General features: G+C 38.0%; 1 protein-coding gene across 1 annotated transcript in view; it reads left to right on the top strand.

Moving 5' to 3' along the window:
* lrp1bb (low density lipoprotein receptor-related protein 1Bb) overlaps window positions 1–20,835 on the top strand; it is a 930,516-nt gene that overhangs the window by 479,178 nt on the left and 430,503 nt on the right. The window contains exons 18-20 of the mRNA XM_030124596.1: window positions 866–979; window positions 15,344–15,424; window positions 15,531–15,701. Of these exons, the coding sequence (XP_029980456.1) occupies window positions 866–979; window positions 15,344–15,424; window positions 15,531–15,701 (366 nt within the window). The remainder of the gene's footprint in view (window positions 1–865; window positions 980–15,343; window positions 15,425–15,530; window positions 15,702–20,835) is intronic.

Below are 20,835 nucleotides of genomic sequence, written 5' to 3'. Positions count from 1 at the left end.
GGACTATTTCTGTAATAGAATAAATACACAGAACTGGGGGAGAATAAATGGATCTGGATACATTTCCCAAAGCTTTGAATTTGGCTGCTAAGATACAGGGCCATTGGTCCAATTTTTTTGTTTTGTTTGTTTTTTTGATAGTAAGTATTTTCATAATTTAATTGTATTTTTGGGTTTTTTTGCACTAAAACCAAGACAAAAAAATTGCAGTTGTCATTATTTACAGGTTATTTTGCTATTACTTGACTGGTCCGGCCCACTTGAGATCAAATCGGGCTGAATGAAACACAATCCCTGAAAGGAAATGAGTTTGAGACCCCTGCTTTAGGCTGTATTAATCTTCAAGTGCTGAATGGAAGTGGCTCTGGGGTAGCTCAGATAGAATATTGTATGGGAGCTCTCTTCAGAATCAAAGAGTGGTGGTACCTACGAGGGGCAGCTGCATATCAGAAGCACTTACAGTGTAGATCTCATTGCCATCCCACCCCACATTTCAATGGTGCCTCTTAGGAGTATTTTTATCCTCAGAGGCTCAATCAGCGAACATTAGGCTGAGGATGATGAATGTTCCCTCATCACCAGATTGACATGAATATCTCAAATCAGCCCGAGATCACTTGTGGGCTGTAAAAATGCATGTTCACCGACGAACGTGCGATGTATAACTGACGAACTGCGGCGGCACATTTCCCCCCGTAGCGCTCAGACCTTCCAACGCCGTTACTGTGCGCTTGAGTGATAGAGTTTTGCAGCGGGCCGACATTGACATCCCAGTGATGTAGTGATCATTAGAGGTGTTGTGCACATCCTGCATTGACTTATGTACGTGTGATTGAATTAAGTGGCTTCCTCCTTTCTCCTTCAGCCCAGCCCTGTCAGGCCGACCAGTTCTCCTGCCAGAACGGACGATGTATACCCGGCGCCTGGAGCTGCGACCAGGAAGATGACTGCGGCGATATGTCTGATGAAATATCTTGCAGTGAGTCATACGGCCATTTTTCCACATGTCATTCAAGCGTCAGTGTCGCCGTCAGCGCCTCCGACTACCGCCGCTGTTGTGCTGTTGTTGTGTTTGGGCGCAGAGGTAAAATGGGTCGACTCTGTGAAATGAATAGAGTACAAATGAGGTAATTTGGGACCAATCACCAGTTTACTCATTACAGTGAGTGTCGTGGTTAATCAAGACGCGCGAGGCCACGATGACAAAACAGGTTCGTTAAAGGGTGACAGAATAAAACACATCAGTGACTTCATTACTGTACATGTCAGGTGTTTCAGATGTGATAAATAACCGGAGACTGAAGCGGGATATGAATGAAAAAGGCCTCGATGAAATGGGTTCAGATTTGGCTCAAGGGTTCACTGGGCTGTAAATGGGAGGGGGGGGGCGGGGGGGTTAATATCAAATACCACATTAGCCCTGATTTTCTGATGCAACAAGATGTTCTTAACACTCCTGTCTAATTTTTTTTGAAATTTTCATCCAAACCCCCCACCCCACTCTCTGAAAATCACACCTTTCCCAGCTTCTCCACTCTTTTGTCCAGTTCAGTGTATAAATATGTTCATGATGGGACAGTTAATGATCCTGTCAGTGCCATACTGTATCGTGAGAGTACTTTGTACTATGAACAGTCTAATGTCAAGGTCATGTTGGAGGTTAAAAGTCACCAAAATGCCTAGTTTTTTCAAAAATTCATACCATTCTGACATCTTATCAAATATGTCCTCAGTTCTGTTCCCTCTGGTTTCCTGGTGGGACCCCCCAAGGCCTTTGGCCCTTTAAAGACACATTACAGACTAAATATTGCAACATGTACATTCCATTTGAATTTGCCACCATTAGTGTGGCGGGAAACACTAGCACACATTTTGGCGGGAATCACTAACACTTCATTCATTCATTTTCTGAACCCGCTTTATCCTCACTAGGTCGCTGGAGCCTATCCCAGCTACCTACGCACGAAGGCGGGGATCACCCTGGACATGTGACCAGTTCATCACATGGCTGAACATATAGAGACAAACAGCCACTCTCACATTCACACCTATGGGTGATTTAAATTAACCAATTAACCTATTAGTGCATATGTTTGGATGGTGGGAGGAGCCAGAGTACCAGAGAGAACCCACGCAGACACGAGGAGAACATACAAACTGCACACAGAAAGGTCCCACCCCCATGGACTAAAGGTCCCACCCCCATGGACTGGTGTTGGAATGGAACCCAGGACCTTCTGTCTGTGAGGCATCAGGTCTATCCACTGCACCACTGTGTCGCCCACAACGGCAAAGTCATGTGAAACTACCGTCTGTTCTTTTTCATGTCTGTTTGGAGAATACATGAGTCAACAGCTGTTTAAAGTGTCTGATTGAATGTCAGTTGTTTGTGGTCAGTAGATGTGTTCTGAGGAGAGAACCTGAGCCCAACATTTGGAAGAACCCACATGAACAGCTGAATTCCATCAAATATGCCTTTGGACCATTTGGGTGACCTTTGACCTGTAATTTGACCTTGACTCTACACCTTTTGTAGTGCACAGCACTCTGAAGACATGACATGTCTCACAAAAACACATTTAGGGCCCAGCATGAGCAGATTGCTACATAGTACTTTATCAAAAGGGAAGAAGGTTTGAAAGTTGCCAAAAACTCCACATTTTCAGGGTTGAAAAAGTAATTTTCGGGGTGGTGGTGGATGAAAAATTTAAAAAAAAATTACACAGGAGTGCTTCGAACATCTTGTTGCATCAGAAAATCAGGGCTAATGTTGAATCTGAAAATTTTCCTGAAATAAGCCCCCCCCCCCCCACACACACACACACACACACACACACACACTTTAAAGAGCTGCATGTAGACCAATACTTCTGTTTTTGATCAATGTATTTTTTATTAAGTCTTTCAAATATACATAAAAAAGTGCAACACAGACTGAGACATGTAGCAGAGGTATAAGACGCCACAGAACCAAAAAAAAAGCCAAAGCCCAAGCAAACAAAACATTGAAAATATTATATATATATATATATATATATATATATAAATCAGTCCGGCTGCTTTTTGGCACTCTGCAAAAATCTAAATCTGACCAAGTGTATTTGTCTCATTTCTAGTCCAAATATCTCATCACACTTAAAATCAGGCAGAATCACCGAAAGAGGAACTTTTCAGTGAGATATAAGAACTGATTTTTAGACAATAGATCTGGAAAATCTGATTTCAACAAATCTGAACAATGTATTTTTCACTTGTTCCATTGGCAGATTTTTTTATTTGAATTAAGCAAAAAAATCTCAAATTAAGCAAAAAAAAAAATCTTGAATCAAGCAAAACAGAATCTTGAACTAAGCAAAAAATCTAGAATGAAGCAAAAAAAAAATCTAGAACTAAGCACAAAAAAAATCTTGAATTAAGCAAAAAAAAGTATTGAGTAAAGTAAACAAAAATCTTGAATTGAGCAAAAAAATCTTGAATTAAGTAAAAAAAAAAAAATCTTGAATTAAGCAAACAAAAATCTTGAATTAAGCAAACAAAAATCTTGAATTAAGCAAAAAAAATCTTGAATTAAGCAAAAAAATCTTGAATAAAGCAAAAAAAAATCTTGAATTAAGCGCAAAAAAAAAACTTGAATTAAGCCAAAAAAAAAAAAAAAAATCTTGAATTAAGCAAAAAAAATCTTGAATTAATAATACTTTATCCAAATGTGTGGAAACAGTGAGCTTTATACTTTATTCAGGGGCTGATATCAGTACAACGTAGGAGTTTTGTAATCACAGGTCCAGAGTCAGGACAGTTAATATTTTATGGTCATAAGAACCCCCCCACCCCCCCACACTTCTACTCCTGTGTTTTTGGTTGTAGCCATTACAATTGGATAATCATTATTATACGATAAACTGACGACATTTCATACTCAAATGGTCATAAATCAGCTTCGGTTTGACATCATATTGTTTTTATTGTAGACTGTACTGGTGCTGAGTGTTATGACCAAAAACACATGTCACAGTATTTTTAAGATTCCAGTATTTTCATGGCATTTTTCAGTATTTATGAGGGCTGCCCCCAAAAATCAATGTTTTCCATCATTCATTAGGAGCGGACCTACCTTACCTGAACTGAACTGTGTATGATAGCACTGGAACAGACTAAACACAGACTTAACAAGTAGAAGTAGTTGTTTTGTTTTTGTCTTTTTCTCATTAAAAGACACAAATATGGACTCTTTATAGACCTCTGTGGAGGAATTTATGATCCTCATTTTCTTAACCGACATTCTTTTGAGCAGTACATATTGGATTTATTTTGTTATTACTAGTGTACATGGCAACTGCTATATTGTCTTGATGACCTTTATTTATTAATGTATTTGCTCCTTGTACAGATAGAAATGTTTAGTTTTTTCTAGAGCTGCAACCGATTAATCGACTAGGTGCTTGAAATCAATGCAAAAAGTCCCGATTCGATTCATCGACTCGAATTGATTGAAGGGAAATATTCTATTGCAGTTTTCCTGAGTTGAAGCTTCTTTGTGCGTCACAATAAGCGTCCGTGTGAAACACAACAGTGGAACCAATGTTTAACAGCAGAGAAATGAAGGAAACAAAGCTTTGATTCAGGAGAATTATGGTTGAATGATTTTTTTTTTTTGATCACTTTGAGTCGATTAATCGGTTGCAGCTCTAGTTTTTTCTTCTGCTTAAAACGGATAAATGAATAAAATAAAAACAGAAATAATAAAATAAATTCCTGGTTATTTAATGCTTATTTTAGATCCAAACACACAGGAATAATCAGTAAATTGGCCGTATCATATTAAAAAGCCACCGACCTCTGAACAAATTCCCTTTTTCCACTCACCTGGAGAGGTGTGAGGCCAACGCTGCATGTGCCATCTGTTTGTGTGGAAGTACACCTGTCCATATCCAGGGGTACTGAGGTAAACACACCACCACCACCAGACCTCCTCTGAGTCACAACCCCCCCACCCACCCCTCAGATCTAATGATACCGCAGCTCCATGGATCTTAATTAAGTTAACTGGTGGAGAACACAGAGCGAGGCGTAGAGTCACATACAGCTGCTTTGTATTGATTTGAACTGTTTTTAGCTCTCAAATATGTTTCCATGTCACTGAAACCATCGCCAAACTCACAACTGTGGCTTTTCTGAAGTCATATATTAAAAAAATAAATTAAGAAACAATAGTGAGGCTTCCACTGAACAGGCAAATCCGATTGAATTGACGAGTACAGACCAAGTATTACGACAAACTGATTTAAGATGGATCATTCTAGAACAGTATAAAGTAAACTTAAATATTCATAGAACACATCTTAAATCCAGTGTTTTCATTCATCTCTCTGAACATGTTTTTGTTGACTATACCATATCCTGTCAGAAGTTAAAAAAAAAAAAAAAGCTTAAGGTTAATTCACTTTATTAACCTATGCAAACTGTCTTAGAGCATCTTGAAAACTGTATACAGTGAAATGCATTATTATTGTATTTTAAAGATCTGTGATTAATTTCCATGCATGGAGGGGGGGGTTATTATGATCTAACCTGCCAGGAATACACAGGTTAATTCTCCTGTTGGTCCCTTTCTTAATTAAGTTAACTGGCAGAGAACACAGAGAGAGGCGTAGAGTCGTATACAGCTGCTTTGTATTGATTTTAACTGTATTTAACTCTCAAAAATATCGCCAAACTCACAACTGTGGCTTTTCTGATGTCATATATTAAAAAAATAAATTAAGAAACAATAGTGAGGCTTCCACTGAACAGGCAAATCTGATTGAATTGGCGAGTACAAACCGAGTATTGCGACAAACTGACTTAGGAGTACAGACTATAGAAATAAAAACCACATACGGCAGCATCCTGTGAAAACACGTTATGTCATGATACCAACACTGACCGATCAGTCGGTGCCTGTTTTAGTTCAGTTGTAACTTATTTGTATTTTAAATGATGTGAGAACAATGTGATTTGTGTTTGGCAAAACATTAAATACATGATGTAGAAGTACTTCATAAAGATGGACCGCATCGACGAACGGACGACGATGGATTTATTTTGGATTTTGCAGTGAAATACATCATGTAATGTTGACATAAACACAGCACATGACCTCACTGCAAATGATTTGGTTCCTATCAATATAAAAAAAAAAAAAAAAAAAAAAAAATAGATTCAGAAGTGTTAGATAATGTATCCTGTTTTAAGAGTTAATTTCTTATTTTTAAGCGTTCATACATCTGTACACATACTTATTTCTTTTATTTATTTATTTTTAACTTGTCTTGTACGTCTACCTAACAGCAGAATGGTAGTGTAAACATGCAGCAAGCAGTAAATCTCAAAAACCACAATTTCTTACAGTTAATGAACTACCGCCCCAGTTTCTTTTAACTTTAAACCACCTCAGTACCAAAAATCTCCAGTTATCTTGGACAAAAGGCTTCATGTTCTAGAGATTCTGTGGACCAACGGTGGCTCTGGACTACTCCATTTAGGCTGCTTACCAGAGGGGGGGTCGCATAAGTTAAATTAACTCACCAGTTATGTTTCGGATGGACGGACTAAACCAGGAGAAATGAGGAACTTACCAAAAAAGAAGGGTTGAGATTTTAAAAAGTTAAAACAATAATTTGATTTATTGCTTCAGGCAAAAATAGAAAAAGTTACAAAAAGAATCTGGCATCAAACACACATTTCGTCACAGAGAGAAAAAGGAAAAGCCGCCAAAAAAAGAGTTTCCTTTATTACTTTTTCTAGTCTTTAGTGACTCTTGGAGACTCCCATTATTCAGTGACATCATTCATCGTATACTTATTATTGGTTAACGTTTATGTTTATGCATTTGGCAGATGCTTTTTTCCAAAGCGACTTATAGGGGAAAACCAATCAAATCACTCAATCAAATTTTATTTAAATAGCGCCAGATCACAACAAAAAAGTTCTCTCATGACACTTTATATATAGAGTTGGTCCAAACCAGACTCTAAGCCAGTTTACAGGAACCCAACAGAATCCTCCAGGAGCAAACACTAGTGATGGTGACAGTGGAAGGAAAGACTTCCCTTTAACAGCAGAAACCTGGAGCAGAGCCAGACTCCTGGAGGATGGACGAGTGACAGGACCAGCTGGGGGAAAAGAGAGAGGAAAAGAGAGAGCGACAGAGACAGAGACTGGGGGAGAGGGGGTGAAGGGGGGAGTAGGGGGAGACACATGGAGGCAGTTGAGGATAAGTGAGTGATGATGATGAAGGCAAGAGAGAGGCAGGACCACCGCAGCAGGTCCAGAGATAATCCTGGGAAGATCTGTGATAATCCTGGGAAAAACTTTATTAGAATATTTAAAGTGGAATGTCTGACAGGTTAATAATAGTTTCTGGGCAGAACACATCAGTCACTCCATAAGCTAATTCTAGGAAAAGCACATGTTTTTGTATGTGCACAGCTCTTGCTTAACACCTGCACCATTAGGCTAGCATTTCTTGACCACAAAAATCCCCTAGTTCGTATTCAGGTTTTTCTGCTCTATGCTCTTTACCACAACTACTTTCTAAAGCTGTAAAATTAGATCTTTTAGGTCGAATCTGACCTCTGCTCCGAGTTCAGCACAGACAGGTGTGAGTTCATCAAAACCACACACACACAAATCAAACCTGACACTGACTGTACCTCTAAAGTAAAAAGAATATTACTATTATATAAGAATGTTACTCAGAGTATTACTTAGACTTGCAAAAATAAAAAGACTCTTCAAGCAAAACAACTTGGTAATGTAAAGATTAAGCAAACAACTTATAACATTACATTTCCTCTTCTTCTCCATTTTGGTTCATGATGCATGATGCTGCATGATCTGACATTTTTTAGAGCCAGATTTAAAGTCGCACATTCAAATTCAACTTCCATTTAACCGAAGATACATACAACAGTAGCCTGGGTCCTTTTGGTGCTGAACAAATTTTCTTTGCCAAGGGAAACTTCGTAAAGTGTATGAGGCTCCCCTTGATATTCTACTGTCTTTATTATGAGTTTTGTTGGACCACATTTTGATGCTGGACCTGACAGGAACGGGGGGGGGGGTATAATTATAATGGTAATAATAACCTAAACATGCTTATTTCATACAGCTTCAGTGTTTTTCTCCTGTTTTTACACCCTATTTTTTGCAGTGCTTTTCTACTTTCTGTGTTCTGTATATGTAGTGCTGTCTGGGTAACAGCACATTTAGTTCTGGTTTCCAAACACCTGGCTGCACCGCTTTCCAAACATTCAAGTGCCTCTTAAAATTCATTGGAAAACTGACGCCACATGTGTCCTACTCAAATATTTCCTCTGTCATTGAATTGAAACATTCATAACTACATTATTTGCTGTGTGTTCTTTGGCCTCGGGGTCAGACATGCGCTCACTGATGGCATCCATGCAGCGTGGCCGTGTCGGAGAAACCGTGGACTTTCTTGCAGTAGTTTGCAGTTTTCTCGTCATGCCTCTGCGGTATTATACAATCTGTCAGCCCCGCTAAGTAAAATATGTAGTTTGCATTCTGGATTAATCTTGGAAAACATAAATGAGAAAATTACATGGAACAGCATGATGACTTTTGCATTTTTAAGCCTTTAAAGATGAATTTACCATTTTTATGAGCGGAAAAAAGTGCATTTTCAGCTGTTGGATGTGTTTTTAATAATGACGCTGACCTAAATGAATCAGCAGTAAATGGGTTCTTCTATGAAACTGGTCCTAAAAACAGGACAGAGGAGCTAAACATTCAAACCGGATGTAGACGAATGTTATGAAGCAAAATTGGAAGCACTTTGGGTCTATTATAAAAATTAGCATTTACTGAGATACGTGCATATAAAAATCCAATCCATCTTTATGTATGAAGTGCATATTTAAACAAACACAAAGGTTTTCGAAATGCTGTACAGTAAAATAAATGCAATAAAAGGATAAAATACTAAGATAAAAACATAGATCTGCATGTAACGCGGTAAAAAGGACACAAAAATGATGCGCTACTATTTTTAAAATATCTCTTTATTCTCTCACAGGTGCATTTTGGGAATTGAAGTAAATATCCAAGGCAGAGTGTGCCACAAAAAAGACCGCTGTTGCAAAATCACTCGCAGTTTATATGTGTTTAAATGTTCAGGTTCTGCATGTAACACCAGTGGACACGATGGGTTCCACACCAAATCTGGAATGAGACTGAGACTGATGACAAACCCACATGTGTGGATTAGAAAAACCACTAGGATCCACACATTGAACACAGTGTCTGTATTTAGAGTCTATAGAAGAGCATTTACACACATGTTTACACATCTAATGCACTGACACCTAGGGAGATTTAATGTCCATATTTGGGTCCTATTTTTGAACCCAATTTTTTTGTTTTTTTGTAATCAACTGTTTTTATTGATTTTAAATTTCAGTTTGCAAAAATAAAGAAACAAATTCAACATAACACAACAAAAAGTGTACACTACACCTACATTACACACAGAAAACACCCCACCCAAGTGACGGACCATGAAGTGTCGTATGGTGCCGCTAGCTAAAAATGCTCTTATAAATAGTCTTGATAAGTTTTAGTGGGTTTTGTAAACACACAATACAGTTTTAGTTAGTTATCGTTTTTTCTTTTAATTATAGCTTTTTCTAATTTTTTGGATCAATGTATTTTTATTCATTTTCAGTTTTTCAAGCATACAAAAAGTAAGACAAACACTGAGACATATAAGAGAGGAGTAAAACATCACAAGAATAAATAAATAAATAAATAAATAAATAAAAATAAAATAAAAGGTTCCACTGTCTAATTACCCAGTCACTTTGTACACAGGACACATTAAGCGGAGTGGAGGTGCATTGTCAGCTGTTCTACATAAGAAATAAAAGGAAGCCATACCACATTAAACTTCTCCATTGATCCCTTCTTAATTATAGTCTTTATTTATTTTAGTTAACGAAAATGTTTTTTCAATTCCAGTTTTCATCTTTCCCTTAGTTTTCTTAGTTTTCGTTCATGATAATAACCTTGTTGGACACCTCTGCCCTAGAGTATAGTTTTTTGTTGTTGCCATCATTAGGTCCATCCTGGGGGGAAATATGTCTGCGTTTACCTTTTATTATTGGGTCTAAAAAGATGGAAACGTGACATTTACTTAAATAAACCCAGTTTCATGGACAGACCCGTATGGAACAGAGAAGGGTGGAGGTTTTCAGATTCTCCTTCGTCACTATTTGTATTAGATGGGGTTTTTACAGTGATTGATGGTTGCCGAACGCTGCAGTGCACCGTATTGCCTCAGCCTCCCTTTGTGTGTCCTAAGCTGCTTCAGTACGCAGTCACAAACAGCCAGGGTGTAAGCAGTAATTAAAGTTCATGCTCGGCTTCATTCAATCATAATCAAGCTGTGCAGCAAAACATATTCTCTGCCATACTGTTGTCGGAGCTTCCTCAGGCATTACTTCTCTGTAGGCGCTCCACTGTGCAGCTCTGGCAGCTCACTTAGCTGCAGTGGAGCGACTGTGGGTTTTGGAACACCTGAAGCTCAGCGGTGGCCGCCTTAGAGATTGATGCTAATTTGGATTTTGTTTGTCAGTAGTTTAGTAGTTGTCACACACTGTCTCATATTGGGCTCTCTGTTCACTTGAAGCTGCGATTATTTATGGATGCCTGTGTTTCATTTTTAGCCAGGCTTACTGTTTACTCCAAACCTTCATTATTTATGGATGTTCGTCCTTCATTTTTAATGAATGTTAAATTCAAACCAGTCGCGGACTGTCAGCAAGACGTAACACGTTTGAGGGAAATATAGAAGACACACGCCTGATAAATATACGATATGTCTTCTCGACAGCGCCTAAGGTATTCCAGGCAGCAGCTACGCACGCCAACAAATCAATTCAGATGTAGACTTGCATTTCATACTCGAGTCAATAAAGCTTCGGGGCGTCCACTAAGGATTTTTGGAAAGTAAGACCGAATCTGAAAATCAGAAACAAGAATGCTATCTGATAGCAGCACAAATGTCAATTCTGACATTGTCATGAGCTGTCGGAGTGCAGTAGAATCTGTATTCCGACACCGGCTGCGGCGCTGGTAGGGAATATCGATGGAAACAAAACAGTCCAATTTAGTTCATGAAGTCTCCTTGACTGAAGCGATAGATGTCAGATCTGATATTGGCTGACGACACAGGTGGTAATTTATTTTCCCCACCCCAAACTGTCAAGTTAACTTGAAACAGTGTTTACAGCCCAAAAACATGGAGCTGTGCAGAGCAGCAGTTGGCCTTATAGACGCAGAAAGAGCAGCAGATCCTGAGCAGGCTGAAGTTCAGAGTCCGAAAACTTTATTTATCCCATACGAGCAGTTCATGTGCAGCGTACCACTGACATCAGCCCACATCCAAAGTGCAGTGGGACAAACAAATAAATCAGTGTACAAATCAAGGTTATTATCGTTAACAAAAACTAACGAAATGATGAAAACTAGAATTGAAAAAACATTTTTAATTGAAATAAATAAAAACTATAAAAGAAAAAAAACGATAACTAACTGAAACTGTATTGTGTGTTTACAGAAACTAAAACAGATAAAAATTATGAATAAAATTCCCTTCGTTTTCGCCTTTGTCAGTGTCAGATTGATACGAAGGTGATTGATTTCCCTCTCTCAGTTTTCTGTGCTGTCACCATACGACACTTTTTGGTCCGTCACTTGTGTTCACTTGTGGTTTCCAGTCGTCTTCTGGTCCCCACTCTAGCTGGAAACATGGAGACTAAAGCAGCAGAGTCCTGTCTGGGATTGATTTGAATACGACGACAGAGAAGAAGAGAAAAGAGAGGACTGAACTGAAATTAATACTAAAACTAAGCAATTAGAAAAAAATGAAAACTATTAGAAGCTAACAAACCTTCTCTAAAAAATAATTAAAACAAACTGAATTAGAGAAAAAAAGTCAAAACTAAATAAAACTAAACTAGAATGAAAAATCCAAAACTATTATAACCTTGGTACAAATACAAGATGATTGGAAGCAACTATGAATAAATGCATTTATTCAACCTCAGTCTGCAGCTACAGAGGATCCCCACCCTGTGGAAGACATCTTGTCTTGTCCCTGTCCCCAAAAAGAGACATCCAGTGGACTTTAATGACTACAGGCCTGTAGCCCTCACTTCACACTTAATGAAGACACTTGAAAGGCTGGTCCTCTCCTGTCTAAGTCCCAGTGTGAGGGAGCACATGGATCCTCTACAGTTTGCATACCAGCCTAACATCAGTGTGGATGATGCTCTCATCCACATGTTACAGAGGGCCCAGGCACACCTGGACACCTCGGATGCAGCTGTGAGGATCATGTTCTTCGACTTTTCAAGTGCCTTCAACACGATCCAGCCGGGGCTGCTTGGTGTGAAGCTGAGAGAGATGCAGGTGGAGTCATGGATGGTCTCCTGGATCATGGACTACCTGACCTGCAGACCACAGTATGTGCGACTGCAGAACTGTGTCTCAGGAAAGGTCCTGTGCAACACTGGAGCACCACAAGGAACTGTTCTGTCCCCCTTCCTCTTCACTCTGTTCACATCAGACTTCCAATACAACTCAGACAGCTGCTTTCTTCAGAAATTTTCTGACGACTCAGCAGTTGTCGGTTGTATCAGAGGAGAGGAGGAGGGGCAGTACAGGGGCCTGGTTAAGGACTTTGTAAACTGGTGTGACCTCAACCACCTCCAACTGAACATTTCCAAGACCAAGGAAATGGTTTTGGACTTTAGAAGGAAGAGGTCCAGACTGGTGCCAGTCACCATTCATGACACAGACGTTGAAGCTGTCTCCAGTTACAGGTACCTTGGAGTCCAACTGGACAACAAGTTGGACTGGTCCTGTCATATGGAGACTCTGCACAACAAGGGGCAAAGTAGACTTTATTTCCTACGGAGATTAAAGTCTTTCAAGATCTCCAAGCCTCTTCTGTGCAGCTTCTACCAGACTGTGGTGGCTGGTGTCCTGTTTTTTGGTGTGGTGTGTTGGGGAGAGGGAGCTCGCATTTCTGACAGAAACAGACTGAACAAACTCATTAAGAAAGCGAGCTCCATCATTGGGACTGGACTGGAAACAGTTCAGCAGGTGGCTGGGGTGAGAATGCTCAGGAAACTGGACTCTATTCTGAAGAATGCATCTCACCCATTGCACCATCTTGAGGTGTTCAGAGAGAGCACCTTCAGCCACAGACTGATCCCCCCTCGGTCAAAGACTGAACGCAGTAAGAGGTCCTTCCTGCCGGCTGCTATTAGACTTTTTAATATCGCTGTGCGATAAATTATTATTGTATGCTGCGCATACTTAGGTGTGTTAGGTGTTTTCAGGTTATTGTATTATATACAGTACTTGTATTGTACATATATATATATAGATATATATATCTTCTATTCTGTTTATTATTTATTTGTTCCATTGATGACTGTTTGTGGGATGTTCATGCGATGGGTCAGAGTGTTTTTCTTCTTGTACTGCTGCTGTTGTAACAAAGCAATTTCCTGCAAAGGATCAATAAAGTATCTATCTATCTATCTATCTATCTATCTATCTATCTATCTATCTATCTATCTATCTATCTATCTATCTATCTATCTATCTATCTATCTATCTATCTATCTATCTATCTATCTATCTATCTATCTATCTATCTATCTATCTATCTATCTATCTATCTATCTAAATAATAAAATAAATAATTTTATGAATGCTGGTATTTTACATCTTACCCGGGGACAACGGTTGAAAACTAGCTTTTTTGCTAATACTGGCATATTTACAGAAATGTTCATTAATGTGTACTGTCCCTGTCACATAAACAAACAAACAAATAAATAAATAATCAACAATAAATAGTCAATAAATACCCAGGCAGACTAAAGGACTAAAAGATCCTGTTGGTTCTGCTAACATAATAAAAAAAAAAATAAATAAAAAAGTCATATAAAATGACTAAAATGGCTGCTCAGAGCAAGTTTACCACCCAGAGAGAAAGAAACTTTCACTGAATAGTAAGTATTTCCAGAGGTGGAAAGAAGAAATGAATGTCTGACAGCCGTGGTGTTGATTTAATCTTTAACCTTTAATGCTTCGTTGTGCAGTTCGCAAAAAGACCTACGACTATTTTTGTGGTGACTCCCAAATTAATTTAACCTTTTCTGAGTGATTTATTATAATATTTTGCTCTGAATTTTGCATATTTCAGTGAAAGGCAGATTTTTTTCTATATTTAGTTCACTGACCATTAGGGGTGTAAGAAAATATCGGTTCAGCAATACATCATGATAATTCCTTCCACAATACTGTATCGATATTTTTAGATATTTATTCAATTATGTGGAGGTTCACTTTTGTTTTTTTTATTTTATTATTATTATACACTCTTTTTTTTAAATGATGTTTTTATTAAATAATGTTAGCGCCTTTGTTGGGATTGAACTAAAATCCTGTTCTGATGTTAGTTCTGAACTAATAGAATCTGAACATTTGAACAGGATCTGAAACTGGAATGTCTGTAAAATATAATTTCAGTTTGAACACAGGAACATTTTGTGATAGAACATTAATTCCTGTTCTGATCAAATAAAAATGTGTTTAGTATTTGTGCAGATTTCTGGTGTAATTCAGTTCTTCAAGGAAAAAATCATCTAAAAAAAGGAAACAAACAAAAAATTGCCTTTTTAACAGTATCCTGATATATCGTGATATATCATATTGTGATCCTAGTTTTGGGATTTGTATCGTATCGTCAGATTCTTGCCATTACACAGCCCTACTGACCATGTAGAAGTTCATAAAAGCTCAGAGGAAATTCAAACGTTATTGTGTCATAACAGAGAAAACTGATGACAGAAGGACTTTTTCGTCAAAATATATCACAAAAACAAGTGTCTACACCCACTGTCATTTGTAGAACTATGACAGGACAGAGAAGGATATCACATATGTATGTATATGTATGTATATAGCCCCCCCCCCCCCCCCCCCCCCCCACACACACACACACACACAATTAAGACACAATTAGAACAGTAATTTGTACAATATGCACTGGACAGTATATTATTATTGTGATAAATTAAAGAAATGTACATAAATAAGTGCAAAAAAAAATGGCTGTGTTTTTCTAAATGTTGTGGTTGTAATGATGACTTAAACAGTCCAGTGCTTTGTCAGTTTTCCGAACAGGAAGGCTGTTGTGTGCTCAGACCTGCAGAACTCCAGATTCTTCTGTAGATCTAACTGTGGTTGTATCGATCCGTTTCAGCCTTCCCGACCTGTGAACCCCTGACCCAGTTCAGCTGCTCCAACGGACGCTGCATCAGCGTCAAGTGGCACTGCGATTCAGGTGAGGACGGAGGGGTTTTTACACTCATTTCAGAAAACGCTCCGATGAACCAACGTCTTGATTCATTTGATTCACGCTCACGAGCCGGATCTGTGCTGTAATGCAGAAAATGACTGCGGAGACGGCAGCGACGAAGCGGGCTGCATCCAGTCCTGCTCCAACAACCAGTTCCAGTGCACCAGTGGGCGGTGCATCCCGGACCACTGGGCCTGCGACGGAGACAACGACTGCGGAGATTTTAGTGACGAGAGCGCGGCCTGCAGAGGAGGATCTGCACGTAAGAACTGGACTATTCTTTTATTTTAGATCACAGTAATAATAATAATAATGGATTGGATTTCTATAGCGTTTTTCTAGACACCCAAAGCGCTTTACATTATTGATCCATTATTCATTCGCTCTCACATTCTCCCTCTGGTGGTGCTAAACTACATCTGTATCCACAGTTGCCCTGGGGCAGACTGACAGAAGTGTGGCTGACAATTCACGCCTACAGCCCCTCCCACCACCAAACATTCATACACATTCATACACCAGTGTGAGTGGCACTGGAGGCAAGGAGGGGGAAGTGTCTTGCCCAAGGACACAACAGACTGACTAGGATAGAGCGGGATTCGAACCTCCAACCCTTCGGTTATTGGACGACCCGCTCTACCACCTGAGACATAACCGCCCAAAGGTGTCAAACATGCGGCCCAGGGGCCAAAACCGGCCCACCAAAGGGTCCAGTCCGGCCCACAGGATGAATTTACAAAGTGCAAAAATTACACTGAAGATATGAACAATCGAGGATGTCGAAGTCGTTTCAGTTCAGGTTCCACATACAGACCAATGTGATCTCAACTAAAATAATAGCATTATAACCTGTAAATAATGACTCCAAATGTTCTGAGTTTAATGTGAAAAACATATTACATGACACCTATAAATAAGTAATGACAACTCCAAATTTTTCTCTTTATTTTAGTGTAAAAACTTAAATTAAATGATGCAAATATTACCATTTACAAGCTATCCTTTAACAATAAAATGTGAAAAAACGGAAATTTTGAAAGTGAAATTTTAACATTATTCTTCCTGTCATTGAATATTTTGTGCCTTTGTCGATCCAATCTGTAATATACACGTATAAATGGTAAGTTGAGGTGGAATATTATTAAAATTGCACTTAACTTTCTCAAGAAATTTCAGTTTTTTCAGGTTATTCACATCATTTTTGTCTGGACAGTGTGCTATTTTCATCATTTAATGTAAGTTTTTACACTAAATCAAAGAGAAAAATTAACATTAAATGATGAAAATATTCACATTTACAAACTATCCTTTAACAATAAAATGCAAAAAACCAGAAATTTTGAAAGTGAAATTTTAACATTATTCTTCCTGTTATTAAATATTTTGTGCCTTTGTGGACCCAGTCTGTAATATACATGTACAAATGGTAAGTTGAGGTGGAATATTGTTAAAATTGCATTTATTTTTCACAAGAAATTTCAGTTTTTTTTTCAGGTTATTCACAACATTTTTGTTTGGATAGTTTGCAAATGTACATATTTTTGTAATTTAATTTTGATTGCACTAAAACAAAGAGAAAAAATTTGGAGTGGTCATTATTTACAGGTTATTATGCTATTGTTTTACTGGTCCGGCCCACTTCAGACCAGTTTGGGCTTAATGTGGCCCCTGAACTAAAATGAGTTTGACAGCCCTGATTTAGAAAGTTGAATTCTTAAGTTTAATCACATGTTAGTCAGTATTAGTCAGGATTCCTTTGCGTCACTAGATTTCTTTGTTTCACTGGTTAATCGTAAAGTTCTCAGGATAGGTCGCATCTTGGTCAACGTATTAAACTGACAGATTTATGATCGCAGGACTTAGGTTTTACCTTCGAGACACTTTTAAATACACATGCACACAGACGATCGTAAACAAGAGATAAGAGAAAAACACTGTCAATTTGGGGCTTTACATACACTGTAAGAAAAACAACAACAACAACAACGTAAAAAACAGTATTATTCTGGCAGCAGGGGTGCCGAAAAAATACTGTTAAATAACAGAAAATAACCATCTCATAAAAATACAGTAATTTTCAATCATTAAAATACAGTTTTTTGCCCTAACTTTACATGAGATTTCGCTGTTTTTTTTTTTTTTTTTTTTTTTTTAATGTTTAATAAAGAATATTTACATGTATTAAAACAATCCAATTACCTTTAAACATATATATAAATAATTTTCTAATGAGACTCAGATGTCCAATCCACTGATAAAAACTGTATTTGGACAGTTTATCAGTGCTTATACATATACATTCACAAAATACATTTATTCAACATTTTTGTTGTGAAACCTCCTGTAATTACACAAGATATTTGTCAATTAACAAAACAAGTCTGATTAAACTGACAGAACAAATACTACTTTTATGGTTAATTGGCTTTATTTTTATCTGGTTTTATTTATATTTTTTACATTATTAAACTTTAAATTAACAGTTTAATCTCAAAAATAGAAAAGAAATATTTGTGAAATTATGATACATTTGCAAATGTATTTTTATTTTCTGTGAAAAAAGGAAAAATATTTTTTTAAAAATGGAAATTTTATGGTTATTCATAGTTACAGTTTGTTCGTGTTATTTTACATTTGACGTGTAAAATCAGTCTATTTTTGTTGTTTCATTGACATTTTCCTGTATCTTAAAAATACAGGAAAAATCTGTCAAATAAACAGTGAAAATTCTGTTAAATACAGATTTTTTTTTACAGTGTAGTTAATTTTTTCAGTAAGTGACAGGTCTAATTGGTAATGTACACCATATAATTGTGAGCAAATACTTAAATTGTTGCCAAAACCATAAAAAATGTCCGATAACAGTATTTTTTTAGCTTATTTTCCAAACTACCTGTTAAAGTACACAAGAAAATAAAAAAAAATCCTTTCATCAATAACTTAAAGACCTGCAGTATGTGAAAGAGTTTCTATAATGTTGCAACAATTAGGCTCCAGGTTGAGAACATGACGCAAACCAAACAAACTGTTCAGATGATAAATCAGAAATGAGCTGAGCGTGTGCTGTTTTTACGTAGAGTTCAACGAAAATGCAGCTGACAATGCTGATATGAGACGATACGTGAAAAAATACATGAAAACATGCTGCACGGTGTTTGACATAACAAGCGAGTGGGGCATGTTTAAGATGAAAAGAGGAGATGTGTAGAGCTCCAGAAGGCGACAGGACCTCAGAACATCAAGCACATTTCAGAGTGGGTGTGTTACCGCGGCGTGTCCTCAGCCTGACAGTTCAGCCGCTTTACTCTGCGCTTCCACTCCGGCTTTCTGAGCTCGTCATCCGCAAAGACGTCACGACACCATCTGAAGTCTGTTTTATATGTCAGGACTTTTACAGCGAAACGCAGACGGCTGCAGGTTAAAGCTGATTAAGTGGATAAAGCGGAGCATGAAGTGAGAACAACAATGAAAAGTATGTGCATAACAAGCTGTGGAGTGACTGTGTGGAACAACCTAGAACAGGAGATAAAGGAAAGGACAAACATAAATGTATTCAAAAAGAGGTTTAAAGAACTGTTTCGAAATAGGTATAGGGAACATGAAGGATGAAAAGAGTATTGTTGCAAAGTTCAGGTGTGGTTTCTTGGAATTCAGAGCGAGTAATTCGAATTTCAGAGTTTCTGATATGTGTGAGTGGATTAGAGTGGGGGCAGATGTGAAGTCTGCATGAGTGGGGATTGTGGGGGTGAAATTATGGGATGGACCTTATGATGCATTTAAGTTATTCACTCCTTTGGCGAAGTTTAAAAAAAAAAAAAAGTACTTTAAGTTTAAATTATTCAGAAATATTGAATTGAGATGGTAGATGTGTTTTTGTTGTTGGCTTTTTTTTTTTATTTGTTATAAGTTATTATAAGCTTTTGCTTCTGGCCTATTCCTTTTTTGGTTTTTATGTTTATTACAAGTGATGTACTGAGTACAATGACTGATGTAAAACCAAAAAAATACATTTATTCATTCATTCATCCCCCCTGCTCCGAAAATCACGAGCCCCCCCCCCCCCCCCCCCCCCCCCCGTCTTATGAAGTATTCACCCCCCACACACCCCCATGTCCGTGCACTTCCTGTCTCCCTCACAGTTTCATTCTGCAGACAGGCCTGGGTGTTACTAGTGTAGGGGAGACTGGGGACAGTTGGAACACAGGTCAGTTTAACTCTTGCAGTTGCTTCAATCAGGAACAACTTAGGACTGACCTAATTCACTCTGCACATGCTCAGTTTAGTCCTTAGTCCACATAAGAAGTTGTAATGTCGTGAGGCAGACACATCCACATTTGTGAGTGAAAACAGAATTGTGTGCTCAGTCATATTTTTTGCTGTAATTATTTTTGTGATTGTATAGTTTGCATTTGAAAGTTGTGTCAATTATATTTGTGAGATAAACAAAGATTTATGCAACTGTTTCTCCACCTGTCCACAATTATCTAATATCAGATTATTATATCCTGTCTAGATCAGTGTTCTTATTTCATATATCGGCCAATATCAGATATCAGCCGATATATTGGATATCGGCTTTTTTTAGCCCCCAATATCGGCATCGGCCCCAAAAATCCCATATCGGTCGGGCTCTACACTGTATTAAATCAAATATGGAGGCTATTAGGCTGGAGTGTCCGTACACCCAAGAATTTCTGATTTGACAGGGGTACAAGCCTGTGAAATTCTTAGTAGACACCAGAATATAAAAATGTTTTGGACTTTAAAAGAGAAATATCAGACAAATCAAATGGCCTGTCTGATTTTTGGATAGAGCATTGTTATTTTTTATCTATCTGTGCACCCTTTCTGATACCCTTGACTGTGATCAGGCTGACTACATCCCATGATGCAATGCGCTCTGTAAACTGGCTGAATGTGTGTCTGTGAGAAGGGCTGTAGAAAAGGCGGAAAATGAAAGTCCAGTGCCAGCGGCTGAAACAAAATGCATGACCGTGTGCAGTCGATGCTGACAGTGTAGTCATTCAACACATCCCACACAGAAGTGAAAACAATACATCCAATACAGCGTCTACAAAACATCCAAAAGTATTCACCCTTAGGGCAAGAATCTGGCGATACGATACAAATCACAATGCTAGGATCATGATACGGTATGTTACGATATATCATGACTCAGTTAAAAAGACTTTTTTTTGTTTGTTTGTTTGTTTTTTTAAGATTATTTCCTAGAAGAATTAAATTACACCAGATATTTGCACAAATACTAAACACATTTTTATTTGATCAGAACAGGACCTGATCCTATGTCACCAAACTTTCCTCTGTTAAAAACTTAAACCTTAAATTCTGTTTTACAGACATTACACCAGTGGTTCCAACCTTTTTTGGCTCCT

This window comes from Sphaeramia orbicularis, chromosome 21 (assembly GCF_902148855.1).
Source record: "Sphaeramia orbicularis chromosome 21, fSphaOr1.1, whole genome shotgun sequence".
Classification (NCBI taxonomy): Eukaryota; Metazoa; Chordata; class Actinopteri; order Kurtiformes; family Apogonidae; genus Sphaeramia; species Sphaeramia orbicularis.
Note: the sequence above shows the minus strand (reverse complement) of the source record. Positions and strands in the feature narration are given on the sequence as shown.